At 41.7% G+C, this 20,508-nt stretch overlaps 1 protein-coding gene across 3 annotated transcripts in view; it reads right to left on the reverse strand.

Moving 5' to 3' along the window:
* Window positions 1-20,508, reverse strand: part of CDH23 (cadherin related 23) — a 454,320-nt gene that overhangs the window by 260,482 nt on the left and 173,330 nt on the right. For all 3 annotated transcript variants that reach the window (XM_067552666.1, XM_067552664.1, XM_067552665.1), the window contains exons 7-8: window positions 9,316-9,510; window positions 5,679-5,807 (exon numbers count right to left, since the gene is read on the reverse strand). In XM_067552666.1, coding sequence (XP_067408767.1) covers window positions 5,679-5,807; window positions 9,316-9,510 — 324 coding nt within the window. The remainder of the gene's footprint in view (window positions 1-5,678; window positions 5,808-9,315; window positions 9,511-20,508) is intronic.

Here is a 20,508-nt window from a genome sequence, read left to right on the forward strand (position 1 = left end):
AAACACAACCATAGTAAATTTCTGATGCTCCAACCAGAAACTTGGCACCAACTTGGAGCAGGTTCTGTTTACACCCATCTACATGCTGCTGAGTCTCAGAGTGCACATTGGGGGAGTAGAAAAGCAAATTCAAATGGGAAATCAAAAAATACTTTTGGGCCCCAACAGCCAGGGCCCCTGACAACCCGCGCCCCATCCAGAAACATCCTCAGTATGCTGACAAAGGCAATCCATGGTAGCCATATGGCATACAAATTAACATCCTGACAGCTTCATTCTTGCTAGCTGCTCCCTCATCTGAAGAAACTCTTCTAAGTGATTGGTTGGTGTCCTCCTCACTTACTCAGTCTCTCACAACTTTTTAGATTGGCAGCTGGTTTCTTCCCTGGTTCTTCTTACAAGACACCCTAACTTTACTCACGAGATGAAAGCCTGTTGCCCAGAAAACTCCAATAGCAAGCAGGAAGGAAGGACTCCATCTCTAAATCAGAGGTAACTCTGCCACTGTCACTGGAAGAAGTCTTTGTTGTTATCCTATATACTAGTGAGGTCCCTAAGCGGAATCATGAAGTTCTTGTCTCCAGGGGGTACTCATCCATTCATCTGTCAGGTCAACTGGTGGCTGCAGCTACTCCTGAAAGCTCCCAATATTCTTACAGAGATTAACAATTCATCAAACCATCAAGAAGGGGGGAGGCCATAATGTAAGGCCCCAAAGTCAACGGTGTAAAGTGGAGTGTAAGAATACAGAATAACCCACTCCCACATGGATGGGAGAAGAAGATTTAAAAAGCAATAATCTGAAATAGCCCATGCTTAAAAACAAGAAAAAGGAGACATTTATATTAGCCAAATAAAGGGTTTTTTGGGGGGGGGGGTGGGGGGGGGGGGTTAAATAAATCCTTTTTTAATAAAACCCTGAGCTTTTAATAAAGTATTCACACTGATGATTTGGAAATATTCTAAGAAGGAATTAACAGAGAGCTATCGATACTCTGGAGCCAAGGTGGTACTGCAGTGCTTCTGCATTATTTCTTTAACTTAATAATTTGGAGGGGCAGAGTTTGGAAGTGACAAAGAATTAAAAGTATTTTAATTCTATTTTAAGGGGAATAGATGTCAAGCTGCAATAAAGGAACACATTATTCCCTCACCTTGCAAAACCCAATCAGGGACTAAAAATTATTGGGTCTCAGCATCCCTCACTGTTGTGGTTTCCTGTCTGGGATGCCAGTGTGGAATGCATTCCAGTGTGCCTCAACCTACCTCTTGCTCGGTGGATCATACCCATGCTCCTTCGACAAGAGAAGCTCTGATGGGTCTTGATTTAAAGTTCTTGGACAAGAGTGAGTGGTGGTCTGAATACAAAATTAGCCAGGGAGTCCTGGGTTATCAGACACTGAATCCTCTGTATGGCTGTGAGTAAATTCTCTGCACCTCCATTTTACCTGTCTGTAAAATGGCCACAATGCTTACCAACTGATACAGGTTGTGAGGATTCACATCTGCAAAGCATTTTGAAGAAGACAAGAACTCTGACTCACAAGTGCCTAACATAACTGTAACTGTAGGGTGTTCTGTTTCGGTTTGTCCAGGAGCCAAGGGAAATTTGTATTGTCCATTTTGAGAATACATACTGCATCAAGGAGGAATATGCAATACTTAATGAGAAGACAAATTCTCTCCCCGTCTTTGCTGGCTAATGAATTATAAACGGGGGTGGGGAAAGAGGAGGAATTTTCTTTCTACCCAGGGTCTGAATAAGTATGTGCAAAAGGCTTTTGAATTATGCTACAGCATCCTGAGCTCAGAAAAATAAGAATTACAGCAGCACTCTTCTCTTTTCTTCCTTCTTCTGTCACAGGATTAAGGACTTGAAAGGTGAACCGTAGCCCCCTGTCAAGGCAGGAGGAGCCAGTGGGAGGGAGATGGGAGGGCACTTCAGAAAGCTGCTATGGCAGAATCTGAGGTTAAAAAAAAAATCCTATTTCGCACTCCTTATTTTCAGTCAATTTTAGTCAAAGGGCTGATAGGGATCTGTTTTCAGTAATTTGCTGCAGTTTATCCACTCCTTTCACCTTCTATCAGCTCTTCACTGACAGGCTGGCTGACATGCTGTTACTTGAGTGAGGAAATTAAAATTTGATGCAGTAATCCCAAATAAGAAGATTTTATTAGGTAATGTATACACTTTAGATTAGTTATTCTTGCCTGATACATAGAGAAACACAGTCATGCTGTGCACCATAGATAGAGAGAGACAGACAGACAGACAGGCTGGGGAAACTATCAGGAACCTTGTTCAAACCTTGAATGCAGCCTTACATCTACAATAGCAGAAACAGCTTGTGCATATATTAGCCCAATGTGCCAGAAGAGTGGATGTATATAGCAGGACAGAGTGCACTGAGCACAGTCCACAGTGTCCAGTTCAAGTTGAAGGCCATTTTATGGCACAAGTTAAATAAGTCCAGGTGTCTCATCTAAACCTCTAGTGGACTTCTTTTTCCACATAACAAAACCACCATGCAGTCTGACAGTTTCTATTTAGCACATCCACAACTGAATACCAAGGGCGTTATAGGTCAGGACAGAGATGTGTTTGGGAGGCTTTCACAGTCCATGTATTCATCATAATAGGTTCTCGACACTGTATTGGTGCCTGATTTTATGAGGTTCAGAAGTGGCTAAGTAAGTAGCAAGCTATTGTACGGATAGTTTTTTTTTTTTTTTAAATCACTTCACTGTTAATCACGACCCAACTATTCTTGCAAATGAAAGTTCTAGTGGAATCTCTCACTACAGCAGCAAATTATTCACAATTATATCAGAATTCACTTCACACTAGTCTCCTCATCTCATAAGCATTGAGGCTATTAGGTCACAAAATCTCCAAGCCAGTGCTACAGGTGGACAACTTGGAGATCTGAAAAGAAAAGAAAAATAGTCAGAGGTGCTGGAGATGACAATGATGCCTGGCTGGCGCTTTGATGAACCATTTCTTGTCTTGCAAAAGCGGCACAGCCAAACTTCAGCATGTGCACAGAGATGTGTGTTCTTATGCTCTTTACAATGTCAGAAGTTGTTCCCTGAAGGGAAAATACACCAGCCTTTACACTCCACCATTCAGTCACATACAGGTCCTCTCTGAACTCCCATCAATTGCGCACACATGTGATAAGAGAATGTGAAGGGGAAATCACTTAATACAAGCTGTATACTCTCATATTTTCTATGGAGGATGAAGACAGTTTGATGTATCAGAATTTTGTTTCCCTCACATTTTCATTTTTTAATTCTATTATATACTTTTTCAGATGCAATAGAAGAAGAGAAATTAAATCTATAAACAAACTGGAAAATTGTTAGATTGTAGCTTAGTAGTTGAGGGCTGATTTCATATTTCACCTTAGACATGGATTCTTTGGTTATTTTGTCCAGGCTGAGTACTATACTTTCAGAGAGTAATTGTTATGTATGTTAGTATAAGTAACAACATGAAAGGACCATTTAGCTTCAATCTTACTATACTGTCATTTAATTTGAGAGAGTGTCCTTTCATGGATACAAGGTCACTCCGTGAAGGTGATCCAGTCTATAATCTTTGAGGATAGTGGGAATTTTCATTTCATATCATTCTTTTTTTTTTTTTTTGTTAATAATACTCTAAAGAGGAACTTTTCTTCTTCACTGTGTATACTATCTAGTGCTGGGAAAATGCTTAATATAAACAGGACAGGATTTCATGTGAGTGTAATTCATGTAGCCATTTGTATCTATCAATTGCATCTTCCCTCTTGAAATCACTTCTCAGCCTTTTGGCAAAGATCAAATGTAATATCAGTCAAATATTTAAAAAATCCTCTAGGAGGGAAAACTATATCCTACCCTTGCCAAGGAAGAGAATCAATAATTTAATAGAGCTTTGCCATTTCTAACATCTGTGATCCTTGTAGTATTATTCTGGCACATCACCCCTTCATGTATTACGTATGTGCGCTTTTGATTTGTATATTTAATATTTATTGTTGATTGCCTAGATGCTGCCATTTATTGCGTGTGTGAGTGGGAGAGGTTCCACAATATACCAGCAAAGAAGGACATTTTGGGTTTGAAATAATTGCAATTTTCTATTTTCTTTGCTTTTCTTGGGGGGTGGAGGGTGGTCATTCGGAAGAGGCTATTCCACTGTTTGATTTGTGCATGTAGATCTCAGCCCCATTTATTTTACAATGATTTATTGTTTAGAGTTGCCACCACATGTCCTAGTATTTTAGGATTGTCCTATTTTTAAAGGGGGTAATTTGCTTCTCACAAGCACTGCTTATAGGATGCTCACAACATGGACTACATTCACCCAAAAATGTACATTGCATTGCACTGTGCTGACGTGATATTATAATGTCCTGACATCTGAGTTTGTCCCATCAGACATGCTCCTAAAAGGCTTTCCACCTTTATATATTCATAGATCCCAAAGCCAGAAGGACCACTGAGATCATTTAGTCTGAGCTCCTGTATAACACAGGCCATAATCCACCACAACCCTGGGTAAATTGTTCCAATGGTTAATTACCCTCACTGTGAAAAATTTACAACTTATTTCCAGTCTGAATTTACCTTATTTATACCTTTTTCTCTGTGCACTGCCGGATGGCATCAGACAACCCTACCACACATTCAGAGAATGCTAAAAACATGTATCCCTACATTTCGTGCCCAGTGTTCCGGACTACAAAGCCCATCTATCCATCCATCCAGACTTTGAAATGTTCTAGTTAACACGTAGTATTTCGGAAATTCCGCAGTATGAGCATACAATTGATGCAGAAGAAACGATCTGAGAGTGGGGGAGGATTGAGAACGTCTGTAGATGAATGTAGAACTATGCAGGTGAGGCATTTGTTTTCGAAGCCTGAGTTATGGACAACGGAGCCTGGCACTGGATGAACCTTCTTCAAAGACACCAGTCCACCTCAACTTTGATGTGCAGCCATTACTCCTATTCCAGCCCTGTGCCCCTATACAGCTTGGATATTGCACCCCAATCCTGTACTACATTTATTTATGTATTGGTCATTCTTGAACATGGACTGTTTATTATGTTAAATTGTGTAACTGGATGAGATGAAGGAAGTAAATTGTGACCTAAGCAGGTATTTGAAGGCAGGATTCCAGAAGCAATATGCGAGTGCATGGAAGTCTAGCACAGGATGATTTTAGGACAGGATGTAGCTTTCCAAGTGTAGAGAACACATGTTCTATGGGCCAAATCTTCAAAAGTTACTTTGGAACCTAAGTACAATAGACTCCAATGGTATTTAGGCTACAGAGGCTTTTGAAAATGTTGTTATTGTATGTCAAGCTACCCTTCCCCAGAGCGAGCAGACATATTGTTACTATCATAACACCTTTCCCAAACTTCAGACCAAGCACCGTCTGCCATTTCCCCTATTTTGTTCTGCAGAACAAAAACTGTGCTATGGTGTTTGAATCTGGACATCAGGCAGCTGCACTGAAGACAGGGTTCTTCCCTGGCCCAAATTCAACACTTGAAAATAGGGACAGGGAAACCATCCTGAGAGGAGGAAGCCACAGTACTTGACAGGCGAGTATTCTCCCTCTCCCCTTAGCTCTACCTCTCTTCCCCTTCCACTGCAAGAAAAAGAGCCCCTTACCGGAGGGGAGTTCTCATAGATGTTCGTGCTGTAAGGCAGGTTGATGAAGACTGGATCCATGTCCTGCACATCCGTGACGGTGATTGCCAGGTTAGCCAAAGTGGACAGGGGCTTGCTTTTATCTTGGTCCTTAAAACCCAGGGAGGAAAAAATCATTTATGACCAGGAGAAAAATACCCAGAGCAATAGTTCATCCCACACAATGGTCAAGTGTCTCAGATTTGCACTTACAAAATTCCTGCCATCTTGCCCACCAGGTCAGGTCAGGTTCTATAACTATTCCAGGAAATCACTTTTCCTTAAAACTATCTAGTGAAGTTATTGTCGGCAGCACATATCTCTGAGCTGGAAAACAACACGTTTTTCTGCCCAAGATTTGCCCTTCACAAGTTAGCAAACACGTATGTATTTTTCACTGTGTTTTGAACGGAACAGAGTCTGCTTTTTGTTTAACAAATATTTCAATCCACAGTTTGTTTCCTTATGCTGAAATGTATTTGTTTTAACTCGGGCTATATACTGGGTTAGTTTGCTGCTGCAGCGCCAGCAGGTGACTAACAAGAGCTCGTAACATGGTCATTTGTGTGGGCTCCACAAATAGCAACCCCAATTTCTACAGTTGGAATAATGGGTTAAAAATAAATACAACACATTTAGCCATGGGAGGACAATGCCCTCATGGTATTCAAATCATTTGCAAGTTACATTTTGAGTTTAAATAAGTCAAAAGTCACCCACTTCTATTATGTTATAAATGAGCTGAGCAAGATTAGTACAACTGCAGCTCTCGCTCTCTGCGAGGCACATTGCTTCCCGTGCTGTAGTGAGGGCAGTGCTTGGAACAAGTACACAGGAGGTCTTATTACGAAAGCCTTTTAAAGCAACAGCCCTGGAACATTTCAAGCCAGGTGGGTGGAGGGTGATTGGGTTGTTGCATGCTTTTCACTGCTGGAAGTCTGGGTTCAGACATGGCTTAGTTTGCAAGAGAAATAACCCACCATGGTCTCAAGAAAGTGAAGTAGGCACCCTTACCACTGAATCCAGTTATTGCCAACCAGGACTGCTGCAGCATGCATTCTGTTACAGCAGCAGTAGCTGAAATGCTACAAGTGTGAACGTCCTAAGTACAGTGTCTTACGAGTCATAGTTGGGACTACATCCATAGGAGCTTCCTCACAGTGCTGTCCCACATCAGGTGAGGTCTGCAGTACTGAGAGCTCTGTTGCAGGAGTCTCCCCCGTCCCAACGGGAGCCCCAAAGCCAGGCTAGCTCACGTAGTCCTTTGCCAGATAAAGTACTAACCTTTACATATTTGGCCAAACAGAAGCAGACATATGAAGGGAGATAAATAAGTCTCTTGTTACCCAACCATCAAGCGCAGTGGTGAAAGGCAAACATTAGAGGTTACTGCACACTTGCGCAAATGGTTTTGAACAGCAGCAAGGACTGATTGCCAGGAGATTAATGCTAATTTAAACTGCATTCAATGACACAGCTTGTACATTACCCTCTTAACACACAGGCCTCACTGTTTATGGCTATGCTGGATACTCGTTTCTGACTCTCACTCTCTTCCTCCTCTAGCATTATTGCTACGGGGCTTGAGGATGTTATTTTCTTCAGATAAAAACTATTTTTCCAGTTTTGATCTGAAGTCTGGTGAAGTTGGACTGACCATACTGTCCTATGCAGTGCCGGCAGACATTGCACAAGCTTCCGCATCTGAACAGTCTCTGCCTGTGCAACCTCAGTTCTGCCAAACACAAGCCTGAAGCCCCACCTCAATGCTCATCTGCAATGCTCCTTTCTATCCTAAGCCTTGACCTGCGCTCAGTTCTGCCAGTACAACTCAAACCTCATCAGCAGCATTGGTGAACAGCATATCTGGGCCTCTCCTGAGAGCACACAGACAATTCTGATGTAGCACAGATGGTTTTGTAATATGACAGAGAGGCACTCAGTTAGGATGAAATCACTAAACTCATTTAATTGGTGTCTAGGTATGGAATGCTAGGGCAGTGGCACCTGTCTTCAAGGAGTGAGAAAGCCAATAATGAACAGAGTTGTAGGAAGCTGCAACATAGTCATAGTATGATTCTGACATTGAATTGCAATGTTTCCTTCATGGTATTGTATCCTGATGACTTTCAGCATCACTGATTGACACATCACATGGCAGAGATCACGGCACAGAATCAGGGTGTTTAACTGTAATTATTTTCTGTCTCTGTGAATCCATTCCACACAGTCTCTCTCCTCTCTGTGCCCTCCCCTAGCCATGGGTACTTGCGGGGAGGACCCGAGCAGCTCAACTCTTCCATACCTGTTAACAGTCCCAGTTTAGCTGAAAGGGTCCCAGGTATTGAACGCTTGTTCTGAGGAATTGGTCAATGTCTCTTCAGCCCCTTCCCCTCAAGGAAAAGAGCTAGTTCCTGCATATGACCTCTCAAGCAATTGGGGGACTAGTGGCTCCCAGACACCCAGATTCTTAGATGAACTACTCTTGGCATAATAAAACAAAACAAAAAAACCTCTCTGCCCCCCATAGCTGCAAACTGCCCCGCTTCTCCTTCCCAGGGCCTCTTCCTTAGCTTGCTGCCTTCCCTCAAGGGCTCAAATTTATCCCTTGGTACAGGGTACCCACACAGCCCTGCTTTCTTGGGCAGCACTGCAGTCCTCACTGACATCCCTAGCTCTCCCCCATCAGGGTTCATGTTCCGCTCCAGGAAGCTGACCCCTCCACGTCTCTCAAGACCGCAGGCTCCCCTCACTGAGCTCTACAAAAGTCTCTTGACCTGATGATTATAGTCACCCGACTAAAACAGCTGGCCCCCATTCCCAGTTGGACCAGTGATCCTCTCATGGAACACCTTTCTTTAAAGGGCAACCCCTTGAAACAGAGGTTGACTGACCTGGACCCCACTGCCCTTAAATGGTATGTCTACACTGCAATTCAAACCTGCAGCTGGCCTGTGCCAGCTCACTTGGGCTCATGGGACTCAGGCTAAAGGGCTGTTAACTGTGGTAGAGACATTCGGGCTTCCAGGGTCCTGGAAACTGGCTCCAGCCCAAGCCTGAATGTCTGCACTGCATTTAAACAGCCACCTAGCATGAGTCAGCCATGGGCATCTCATTGCAGTGTAGACATACCCAATGGGGACAGACCACCTTGTTACGGTCTGTTTTCTTGGATGAAGGGAGTTATCTGAGTGCATGCAAAATATTGTGAAGGGTGCAATTTGGAGACTCAAGACCCCATCTGAGTTGGAAGTCACCAGTCAATTTGTAAAATAAGGGTTTTGTAAGCATAAAATGTTTGAAAAAAAAATGCGTGCTTTTAATGCCATGTACACACAAAGTGTTGGAGGCACTTGGCATTCAAGCCCATATCTAAGGCAGTGTAACTACATGCCCTGCATGTATTTGCTTAAATAAAATCCTCCGACCCTTGCCTAGGTGGCCACTTAAAATATTCTAAAATAGGATTTTACTGTTGCACTCCACAGGAAACCAGGATTCCAAAGGGAAAGTAGAATGAGAGGAGATAAAACAGGCCAATAATAGATTCTTTCCACTGCAGCTGAAGAGTTTCAAATGCCAAGCAAAAGAATTAAATGAAGCAGATGGCCTGACTCACCGTTGCATTGACCTGGAGCTGGTAGGCTTGAGTAATTTCATAATCCAGCCCTCGTACTACCGACACAATGCCACGACCACTGTCAATGGCAAAGAAGCTGGATGGAGGCTGAAAGGAGTAAAGCACACTGCCTCCTGCCCCCTGGTCTGGGTCTGTGGCATTCACTATGAAAATTGGAGTTCCCACTGGCGTGTTCTGAAAATAGAGAAGTGCATACAATAAACAAATTTTCTGTGTTTTTAAGATATTTACATGGTATACAGTTGCTTTCCTTATAGCTACAGCTATGCTGTAATAACAGTTTTAATATAGCTATAATAATAATTATACAGTTGTGGTTGAGAAGATACTTTCATTCTAAAATGAATATTTTCAGACACAAATTTCCAGAAAAAATCCCCTTTTAAGCTGAAATTTCTTGTTTTTTTCTCAGCTCAAAGGCACATTTTTTTCAAATATTAAAACAATCTTTTTTCACCTCTCCCCCCCAGGATTTAAAAAAAGAAAAGAAAAAAAAAAAGGCAAAAAGAACTGTATTAAATGTAACACTATAGTTGGAATTTTACATGAAATTCAGTTATACTTCCCACAGCAACTGAAACCTGGCCAGATTACACACATATTAAAAGCTAAATTTTTATAAGTAACTAATCTGCATATACACAGCTGAGCATACAAAATCAGTAACTACAAATACAGTGTGGCATTTCCTATTGTTAATTAGCGGCAGGAGCACAATTATCCATTTTGAGCAGAGCTGTTGCATTTTGTATATATGCAACTTAAATGCATATTTTTAAAAGTGGATCTTTAAAGGCAGAAAAGTTATACCATACACAGCAATAAAAATGTGCAAGAAGGATAATTTAAAGCTACTCTGAGACCACAACATCCAAGTGTGGTAAGCACATATATTTATACTGCATTCCTAGATGTGTTAAGAAATGAACAATGGGCAGGATTAACATTGAACTAACACTTGAAAGCGGACAGCAAAGGTCATAACACAAATAGGCACATTAGTGGCTGATTATGACCAGCTTGAATAACACAAATTACTTCTTCAAAACCCTTCCAAAGCCTCCCTATTTTACTGTTACCTCACTTATTTTAAATCATTCCTCCTCAACACAAATGGAGTTACCGCAAAGTGAAGATGACTGCACAGTCGGGGGGGAAATGCATGTGTTAGAAGTGTGGGACTTAATTCTGAACCCGAGTTGATACCAGCCCTTTGATCCGATGCAGGCTTGCCAAAGCTTTGTCACAATCCCGCCCATTGTCATGTTCCATGTCAAATCTTCTCAGGCCAGGGTTTACCGATATTCACAAACCTCCCAGTGAATCAGAGCCAAGTTTCTAGTGACCCTGGTCAGAGTCATAAGTTTTGACAGAAAACATAAGAAACTCTCACATACAAGATTTCACATACCAGTAATTCTGATTTGCCCTAAACCCAGGCAAAGCTCAGGGTTTCAGATGAGCTTTCCTTTAGTTCTTGGGTCGGTTTGAATCAACAGCTCGGAAAAAAGAATTCAGGTATTTGAACTCACACCCATTAAAACCCACAGTTTCATATGGAGCTGATCAGCTGAGAATGGTAATTTAGAACACTACCTGCAATTTACATTTAGGACTGTGGGCTCTTGTGACAGGAACAAGAAACGCAATGTCAGTTAGCAAGGTGTTAACACACATACATCCTTATCTGCTTTTTGGAGGGGGTTGGAGAAAAGGCACAAAAGGTAATACAGCATTACAGGAAATGTCTTGACATATTAGCTTGCCTCAGGCTCAAACAAAACACTGGAGTTTTCTTGCTACAGTCCCACTTCTTTGAAGTGTGAGGAGTTGCAGCTCCCAGATGGATGGGATTTTTTCTTTTCTTTTCTAAATATCAAAATACCAAAGAAGATCTTGTATGTCATGGCCTGGCTTTCGGAGACCAACCAGGATTTGTGAAGGGAACCCTGGATGACTGAATGGTATTTCATCACAACTGCAATATGAATCAGCCAGATCAACTAGCTTCCTTGGCCAGATCCCCATCCATCAACATGAATTTTGGGCCCAGCTATGTCTGGAAAAGGTTGTGCCTCTAGGCCATGTGCTCTGTACCACGATCCCATGCACTTTGAGATTTGCAGCTTTCCAGATTCCTTTCTGCACCGAAGTGTGCAGCAACTCAGTGAGGTGGTACCCTGTCAGTCCCCAGTGCTGGCACATCAAAGCCTCAGATTTATCTCTGAAGGCAGGAATCAAAGTTGCAGAGAGGAAGAGAAGAAGAGATTGTTGGGTGCAGAGACTGGGAAAGGGGTGGGGAGCAATGATTGTTAAGCAGGCACCACTCACTCACCATTATGACAAAAGCCTCCATTCTGACCCCACCCTCCCACCTACCAAAGCCCTGCTGGCTGCACCATCACCTCTGGCAATGTGAGACAGAGTGAGCCCAGTTTCTATTTTAGAAATCTGGTCCCCTTAAATTAGTACCGGGGCGGGCGGGGGGGGGGGGGGAGGGGGGGGGGGAGTGACTCCAGCAGTGTGAGCTGCCTGCTAGCAATGCCTACCACTACCACCTAGGATTCCATCAGTTCAATAGTGTCACATCTGCATCAGCTGTGACTCCAGTACTATATGCTTCCTGAGAACTGTGTCCTTATCAGGGTCATTTATAATCCTGATATTACAAACTTCAAAACAGCAGCACTCTAAGAAACTGTCCTACAGCCTGCCCGTCCCCTTAGTAGCGTCCTTCCAAAGCCAGCTACCCCTCCCATGCAGTGCATGTTACTGTCAGAGCGCGCCTCACAGGCGTCTTCTTTAATTCCTTCTGGTGAGCTGCACAGTATCAGTGTTAAGACTCAAACCATTACAAATTAACTATTAATGGGAAAAAAGGAGTCTAAATGCTGGCCTGCTCTGATGAGGTCTAAGGGTATTGTCCCTGGGAATAATAATATTCATAAGGATAAAGCTAGCCTTGATGAACACGTTTCCTTTTCTTTTTAAGTGTCCCCAGTCACTTCTTTTAACATGCAAATCTGCTCTGGTCACCAACAATTATCGGGCTGCACGGCTGACTGTGAAAAAGGAGAGTTTGATTTAGCTGGTATTGTATTTCATACAATAGCCAAAAACAGGCTTTGAAGTGTATTATTCATTCTCTAGCCCCCAAGGCAGCTCAATTGCTCCAGAGACGCCATACTGAGGACTCAGGGTTATGGGTGTGATAAGTTTTGGTTCTGTCAACTAAGGCACCAGCAGAAATGAAAAGTAGTTTGGAATCAAGACAGCTATGAAGCCTGGATTCTGGTTGGGGATAAAGGTCAGTTATTCTCCTATCTCAGAAATTCACTGGTCAGCTCTCCCTCTCGTACTTGGCCTGTACAGGAGATTACAAATGAACAGGATTTCAGACTTTGAATTTTTATTTTACCCACAAGGAACAGGGTCCTGTGGATCTGTGCTAAAGCTATAAAGACCCCAAGGAGACATGCAACTACATGTAGGAGAGAGGTAAATGGTGCTGGTGAGTTTTAGGAGCCAAGATATGACTAAAAGGCAAGCAGAACAGCAGAACTGCAGCGTGAAACAGCCCAACAATGCTGCTTATTCAGGTTTATATAACTTGCTTCAAGTTGCATTGACATTAATCATCATCACCATCTTGCAATGCAATGATGGTGTCAAAACATCACATTGCATGAAGCCACCACCATATGATGACTACCAGCTGTGAAAACAACATGTTTTTAGTTCATTGGTCATTCCAAATCAGAGGGAAAAAATTGTTTTGGGTCAATCAGAAACAAATTTTTTGACAAACCAAAATGTGACCCCAAATCATTTTTTTTTTGTTTAGGAAAAAAATGAAATTAAAGTAAGTTTTGAAACAAAAGTTGTTTCAATTTGAGATGTTTTGTTTAAAAAATGCTGAAACAAAACATCTTGGGTTAGTTTTTTTAATTTGTTTAGTTTGTTTTACCATGGAAACAATTCTGTGAATCCAACATGAAATGTTTTGGTCGATCCGATGGGCCAATTTTGCCCAGTTATAATTGTGACCTTGTATCACAATGTCATGCATTATTCAGGCTCCCTAAGTTATTTCAGATGCCTTTATTGTCCAAGCTAGGCAGAAGGAAGGATGTGGGATTGTGAAGCTAAAAAGGTGATAATGCTGCAGAAAGTGTGATGAGGATCAACCTTCTACTAAACTAACAGTCCTCTTGCTAAGGTAAAACTACTCTCCTTGATCAATAGCCTATGTTAGCTTTGCTATTCAGCATCTGCTTCTTCCATGGGCAGAAATGAAAGCTACAGTAGAAGTATAGAACCTCAGTAATTTACACTATGGACTGTGAATTGGTGAAATCCAATCCAAATCAGTGAATTTTATGAAAAAAGAAGAGATCAAATCCTTTAAAATGTCATGGATGCGGCATCAGAAAATAAGTTGTATTTGTCTGACATTTTTAACTCCATTTTAACCATTTATAATGCATCATAGCACAGGCTAATAAAAACAGGCATGCTGCAGCATATTTGGTTGAGCAATGAAGTGTTAGTAGCATGAAGCCTCTGTAGTAAAGTGCTAGCTGTGTTATTAAATCTTTGCTAAGATGTGGGAAGAACAACCACATATTGTATGCAAGAAATAGAGGTGTGTGCAGGTTTTATGATATAGGTAAAATCCTGCTCCCCCCTTGTGAACATGTTGATTGACCCAAAGTTCAGCAAAAGCATTAAAGTTCTGCTGCAGAGGGGCAGATTTTGAAAAATTTTCCTCCAGGCACTCTTTGCTCCTGCCAACCGTAGAATTGTGCTGCACACCTACACAAAAAGGTTTATTGGGAGCAAGATAGGGGCAACAGAATGGTCAATAAGTCCACGACTGCATGGATCAACTGACCCAAACACCCTATGGAAAGGAGAGCATATGAGCCACCGCTATTTCAGTTGCGGCCGTAGAGAAACTATGAAGCAGTTTCATTAGGACTCCATGGCCATGAGTCCATCACCCCATGCTTTGCTGAGAACCTCTGCACAAAGTCTATTTACTCAGGCTTGCACACAGGTCAAGGATTTGGACCTAAACTAATAAGCACTCCTGGAAATATTTATTTTCATTGAAGCAAGCAGTTCAGATGAGACCAAAGTAGTTGGGAGGCGTAGACTGAGAACACAACAACACTCCACTAAGAAAGGAAATGTTTGCAGCATTTATGCTAGAATATATCCGGAGTTTACAGGAATTTCCATGAGTGTTTCTTAAAATAAACAAACATGCTAAAAATCCTCTTCCTTTCCCTCCCAAGAGTGACAAAGGAACAGGTCACTGGAATATTCCACAGCAGGAGATGGCATCTTATGTTTGAAAAGAGGCATTATAATATTTAAACAATGGAGTGATGCATTTGGATAAACATTCTGTGGCGCTTTAGTATTTTATCATAAATAACTAGCTGAAGGCAAAACTCATGAGTGTGTGTAAACAGTAAACCACACAAGATGAGTCATATCTCTACATTTGAGTATCTAGTCCATTACAAAACACTTAAATGTTTCCCTTGTAACTTTCCGCCTCCTCAGCGCTGATTTAAGAACTGTTTATGTCAGCTCAAAGTAAATGCAAAAAAGTCGAATTCATTCCAAAAAGAATCGAATCACTGACCAAGTCTAGATGTTACAGATGCTCACTGAAAACAGGTAGAATATTTGCCTGCTTCACAAAATTTTAAAAAAGCTTTTGACTCAATCCATCTCTCAGAACTGAACCTTAAAATTACTACAGAATGGAACTGGAGAAGCATACCCATCATCATTAAATCCAAGGACCATTCCCCCAGATGCAGGATAGAAATAAACATGCAAACCAATTTCTCCTGGCAATAAAGAGGTGTAAAACAGGGATGCATCCTCTGTTTGACCCTCCTCAACATATACATCAATACCTTAACTCAGCACTCCCACTAAACAATCTGGAGATAAAATGCCTCTTCTGTGCTGATTATTTGGTCATGCTGTAACTGAGCCATTGCAAGGGGTCTCTGAATGCTGTGGCATACCAGTGCACTATATGTCTGGTAGAGGTGACTGTACTGAACACTCAGAAGCAAGTGCAGTAGGCATATCTAGCAGTAGGCTCCAGCCTTTCCTGGGTTCCAATAAACACTTAGTCTGGTGAAAAACAAAGGGTTAGGGCTGTCAGAAAAACACTGCAACTACTTTAGCACAATGGGTTTAAGTTATAAGCAAAAGATCAACCAACGGTTTCTAACTAAGCCCCTCAGGGCTGTCTCTCTGGCCTAGTGTCAGGGATGCTCCATCCAGGAGGCAGTCATAGAACTGTAGGAGTGGAAGGGACCTCCAGAGGTCATCTAGTCCAGTCCCCTGCACTCAAAGCAAGACTAAGTATTATCTAAACTATTCCCGACAGGTGTTTGTCTAACCTGTTCCAATAACGGAGATTCCACAACCTCCCTAGGCAGTTTATTCCAGGGGTTAACTACCCTGACAGTTAGGAAGCTTTTCCTAATATCCAACCTACACCGTCCTTGCTGCAGTTTAAGCCCATTGCCTCTTGTCCTATCCTATGTTAATGAGAACAATTTTTCTCCCTCCTCCTTGTAAGAACCTTTTATGGACTTGAAAACTGTTATCATGTCCCCCTCCCCATCTTTTCTTCTCCAGGCTAAACAAACCCCGTTTTTTCAATCTTCCCTCACAGGTCATGTTTTCTAGACCTTTAATCATTTTTGTTCCTTTTCTCGTGTCCTGCTTACAAGGCTCCTGCTAATACATCTCAGAATGATATTTGGTTTTTTTGCAACAGTGTTACACTGTTGACTCATATGTAACTTGTGATCCACTATCACCCCCAGATCCTTTTCCACAGTACTCCTTCCTAGGCAGTCATTTCCCATTTTGTATGCGTGCATCTGAATGTTCCTTCCTAAGCAGAATACTTTGCATTTGTCCTTATTAAATTTCATCCTGTTTACTTCAGACCATCTCTCCAGTTTGTCCAGATCATTTTAAATTTTAATCCTATCCTCCAAAGCATTTGCAACCCCCCTCAGCTTGGTATTGTCCAGACATTTTAAGTGTACTCTTTATGCCGTTATCTAAATCACTGATGAAGATATTGAATAGAACCGGACCCAGAACTATCCCTGTAGAACCCAAATGACATGCCCTTCCAGCTTGATTGTGAACCACTGATAACTACTTTTTGGGAACGGTTTAGCACAGCAAAATACTGAAGGATCAAAAATTAAATACAGATTAAAGCATGCTCCATTTGTTTATCATCATCACTAACCTCCCAAACTGCAAACAATCCATTCCAAATTGAAAAATGATCAAGAGACTAGAACAACACTGCAACACACGAACATGCAAGTCACTGAGAAGACCCAATCAAAGACAAGCTACACTACTACAGATCTCTGAACGGAACTATTACCCTAGCAGCCTACCTCATTGCAGTGGAACATGCAAAGCAAGGGCACACTCTTATCAAATACGGTATAAGTGACCATAACCTAGAGCTGGAATCTGAGAGACATAAATAACAGTCCAAACCCAGAGAAGAGTGACAGAGTAATCAATATGACTGAGGAGAGATTGGGAAAGGCAGACACTTTCCATTCAACCACAATAGGGGCACATGACAAACAGAAGGAAAAGTTATTTCTTTGAATGATCAGAAATAAGAGTTTTCATCAAAAAGCTGCAAGAAAAGGCTGTGTCTAACCCTAAGGAAAAGGGAGTCCCAGCAGAGATAGCATTACACTATGTAGCAACCTCCCCCTGGATCAGGAATGGACCATAATGACAAATGGACAGAGATCAAATCCCAAACAGTGTGAAGCGCCATCCTAAGCACACTGTATCTTCCTCTGGCAGAGCATGGGGTGCAGGGTTTGTCTCTTACACTTCAGCAAAACCAATATAGCTTATGCTGCCAGTAAAGTTTTAATGAACTGAATTGACATACTAAAGCCCCATTTTACAACGGAGGAAACAGCCAGAGCTCAGGTGACTTGCTCAAGCTCAGATACATAACATGAAGTCCTGGTCCCACTGAAGTCCACGGCAAAACTCCCATTGATTTTAATTGGGCCAGGATTTCACCCATTGTGTAAGTCTGTATCTTGAATGGGCAAATCGAATTTTGTAAGGCATGCACACACACACACAGGTATGTTAATATCTGCGATATGAAAGCCCTATACAATACAATACCCTAAACAAAAGGCACCTGGAAACTGACATTCAATGAAGGTGCTACAAATAAAGACCTATTTTAAATATTTCTGATATGCTCAGTAGATACAGCTACAGTATTTAATATCTAATTATAAATCCTTCTATAAAATGCATTAGTAATCAATTTTTGACAGAAGCTAGTCTCACAAGGTGTAACAATATATCACAGATTACTACATGTACAAAATATATCCTTTCAACATGAATGTACCATAATACCAGATAGATCACATAGTTCAGATTTAATAGATTAGACAGATAGATATTGTAAAGATTCCTCTGAAAGTTGTATCCATAATTTCTTACTCCAAACATATCTTGGTGATCTCTGAGCTGCTCAGAGCAAATTCAGTCAGGAGTAACAAGTGATTTGCTTTCTGAAGTACCAGCTACATTGAGTGTGCAGATGAACTGGAAGTGATGGACTTGTGGATAGACTACATAAAGACTACATACTTCTTGAAGTTCTTGTGCCTATGCAGTGTCATGCAACGCTCCATGACTGGAGTGGCCCCAGAATTGTTGTGAAATGAGACTTCAACCACTTGGAAGCCCAGATAGGTTGAAAGTTGACTGCTCTCTCAAAGACTAATCATAGATCCTGTTACAGTGCAACAAAAACTGAGATATGCAGTGAATTAGCAAAGTACAATATTCATAGCCTCTGACTGAACAGGTACCAGGATATAGCTTTGCACAATATGCACAGCCTTCAAAATAGCCTAGAGGAAGAGTTGGACTCCCTGGAATTGATTCTTGTTCCACATGCACCATCCTATCACCTGTCAGAGCTTTCTGAGACACACACCTCTCATCCATGTTGTGTTTTATGGTATCCACAGATCATTCCAAGTAGACATCTTTTCTGAAAGCTGAACAGCACAGTGACCTGGCAAATCTGGAAAAGCCAGTAATGGAACATTTTGATTTACCCAGGGCAGCCCTAGCTTCATGTGTCCCAGAGGTATGTGGATCAGGACCCAGAAAATACACTTCTCAGGAAAGGGGAAAAAAAAACTGGGGAAATCCTTTAACCCAATTTAGCTCTGCCATGTAAATAATCAGAAGGGATGGACTTCATCAACCCAGAAATCAGGCAAAACCATTTTCCAACAGAATATTCTAAAATGGACACCAAAACGTGCCGATAATTCCTCAAAGGGGAAGCTGCAAACCCAAGAAAAATTCAGAGGTCAATTCCCCCAAGGCATCAGTAAGTCTTGTTGAGCTAATTTCTCACTTAGTCTAAAATACAACCAAATTGGGTCTTTTTCGAGGCATAGTTCCATTTACATTTCTCTGTGGACTAGTTTCTAAACTAGACATTATAGACAAGAGAAGAATGGTCCAGTGATTAGAACACTAGCCTGGGACTCAGGAGGCCTGGTCTCAATTCTCTGCTCCACAGTAGACTGTGAGAGACACCTTGGGCAAGTCACATAGCCTCTCTGTGTCTCTGTTCCCCACCTGTAAAATAAGGATAAAAGTGAGGCTCTATATAAGATGCCAAGATTATCACTTTGAAACTTGAATGTCTGTAGAGTCAGCGCAAAGTGATGGAAACCGTTACAAGCATGGCCGTGAGCTCTTTCTGTTCAGTATATCACCAGGTACAATTATCACTTGTTTTCACAGTCTGTCATCGTCTGATTTTTAAGTTCTCAGCCATTTTGACTTTACAAATTACACTTATGCAACAGCAAATGCCATGAAAAGTCTCCTAGACATTGTGGTATCAGAGGTAGCTCAACCAGTCACCACCCTTACTCTACAACTAATTTGTGTGCAACTATTTCATTGGTTGTATAAGGTAGCCTGCAAAGGTAGTGGATTATTTGCCCAAATGCCTCAGTTCTTCAAAACCACCCACACACCACCACAATCAGCATGTACAATAACCCCAAACACACACTGCCCGCCTTATGGCAGCACACACCCTCATTCACCACCCATACAAATCAGCACAAATCTTCCAGCACAATCCGCATGCAAATCAGCACAACCACCCTCAACAACAGAACCGGCACACACAATAACCCTAAACATCACTCCGAATACTATAATGTTGGAGTCCATGTGAAGCAATGGAAATCGCTCCTAGCATGGTTGAGGGCTCCTTTTCCTTCAGAATATCACCAAGTTCAATCATCTCTGGGATCCACAGTCTGTTACTGTCCAATTTTTAAGTTCTCACAAACACATGACTTGAAAAATTATTTGCATGTAACAGCACAGGCTCTCAGATTGTGAGGTATTCAGATTCTCTGGTAATGGGGGTATCATACCTAAGATACCTAGTCAGCTTTAGTGCTGAAGCTGAACTCTTCTGCTATGAAAACCTGAAAAACTAAATGAATGAGGAGTCAGAATTTCTTTCCTGACATTTTTCCCCCCACCCCTAACCCCCAGTTATGAACATTTCACATGCTGTGGAGTCTGACAAAGGGGCAGGTACTGGGTTAATCAATCGACCCTTTTGCAATATAAATCTGGCCTCAAGAGCCCTTCAGGGGCACAAGACGTTCACAGTGGCAAAGCTCCAACTCTATATAAAAACCTAAGGTAGACAGAGAGATACAAGGGAAGCCCAGCTAAATGAATAAACCTGTTAAAGGAATAGATTCACGCTATGCTTTTCAGAGCTTTCCACCGTATCAAAACCATTTCACGGGCCACAAGCCACAAACACCTAGAACGTGACTCAATCCATCAACCTCATCCAACTGGCTTATTGCCAAGTGCCCTTCTATGTGAAGAGGAGAGAAAGAAAGAGTTGATTATTTTATAACAGGATCAGTATTTGATACAAATAAAGGTGGGGGAAGAGGAGGCAGACTTTGAAAAGTAAATTTCCCATTTCCTTCATTAAATGAATCAGATTTCATTTTAAATTAATTCTCGCAAATCTTGGCCAGC

This window comes from Emydura macquarii, unplaced genomic scaffold (assembly GCF_026122565.2).
Source record: "Emydura macquarii macquarii isolate MOO-44397 ecotype Brisbane River unplaced genomic scaffold, CSIRO-AGI_Emac_v2 contig_1390, whole genome shotgun sequence".
Taxonomy (NCBI): domain Eukaryota; kingdom Metazoa; phylum Chordata; order Testudines; family Chelidae; genus Emydura; species Emydura macquarii.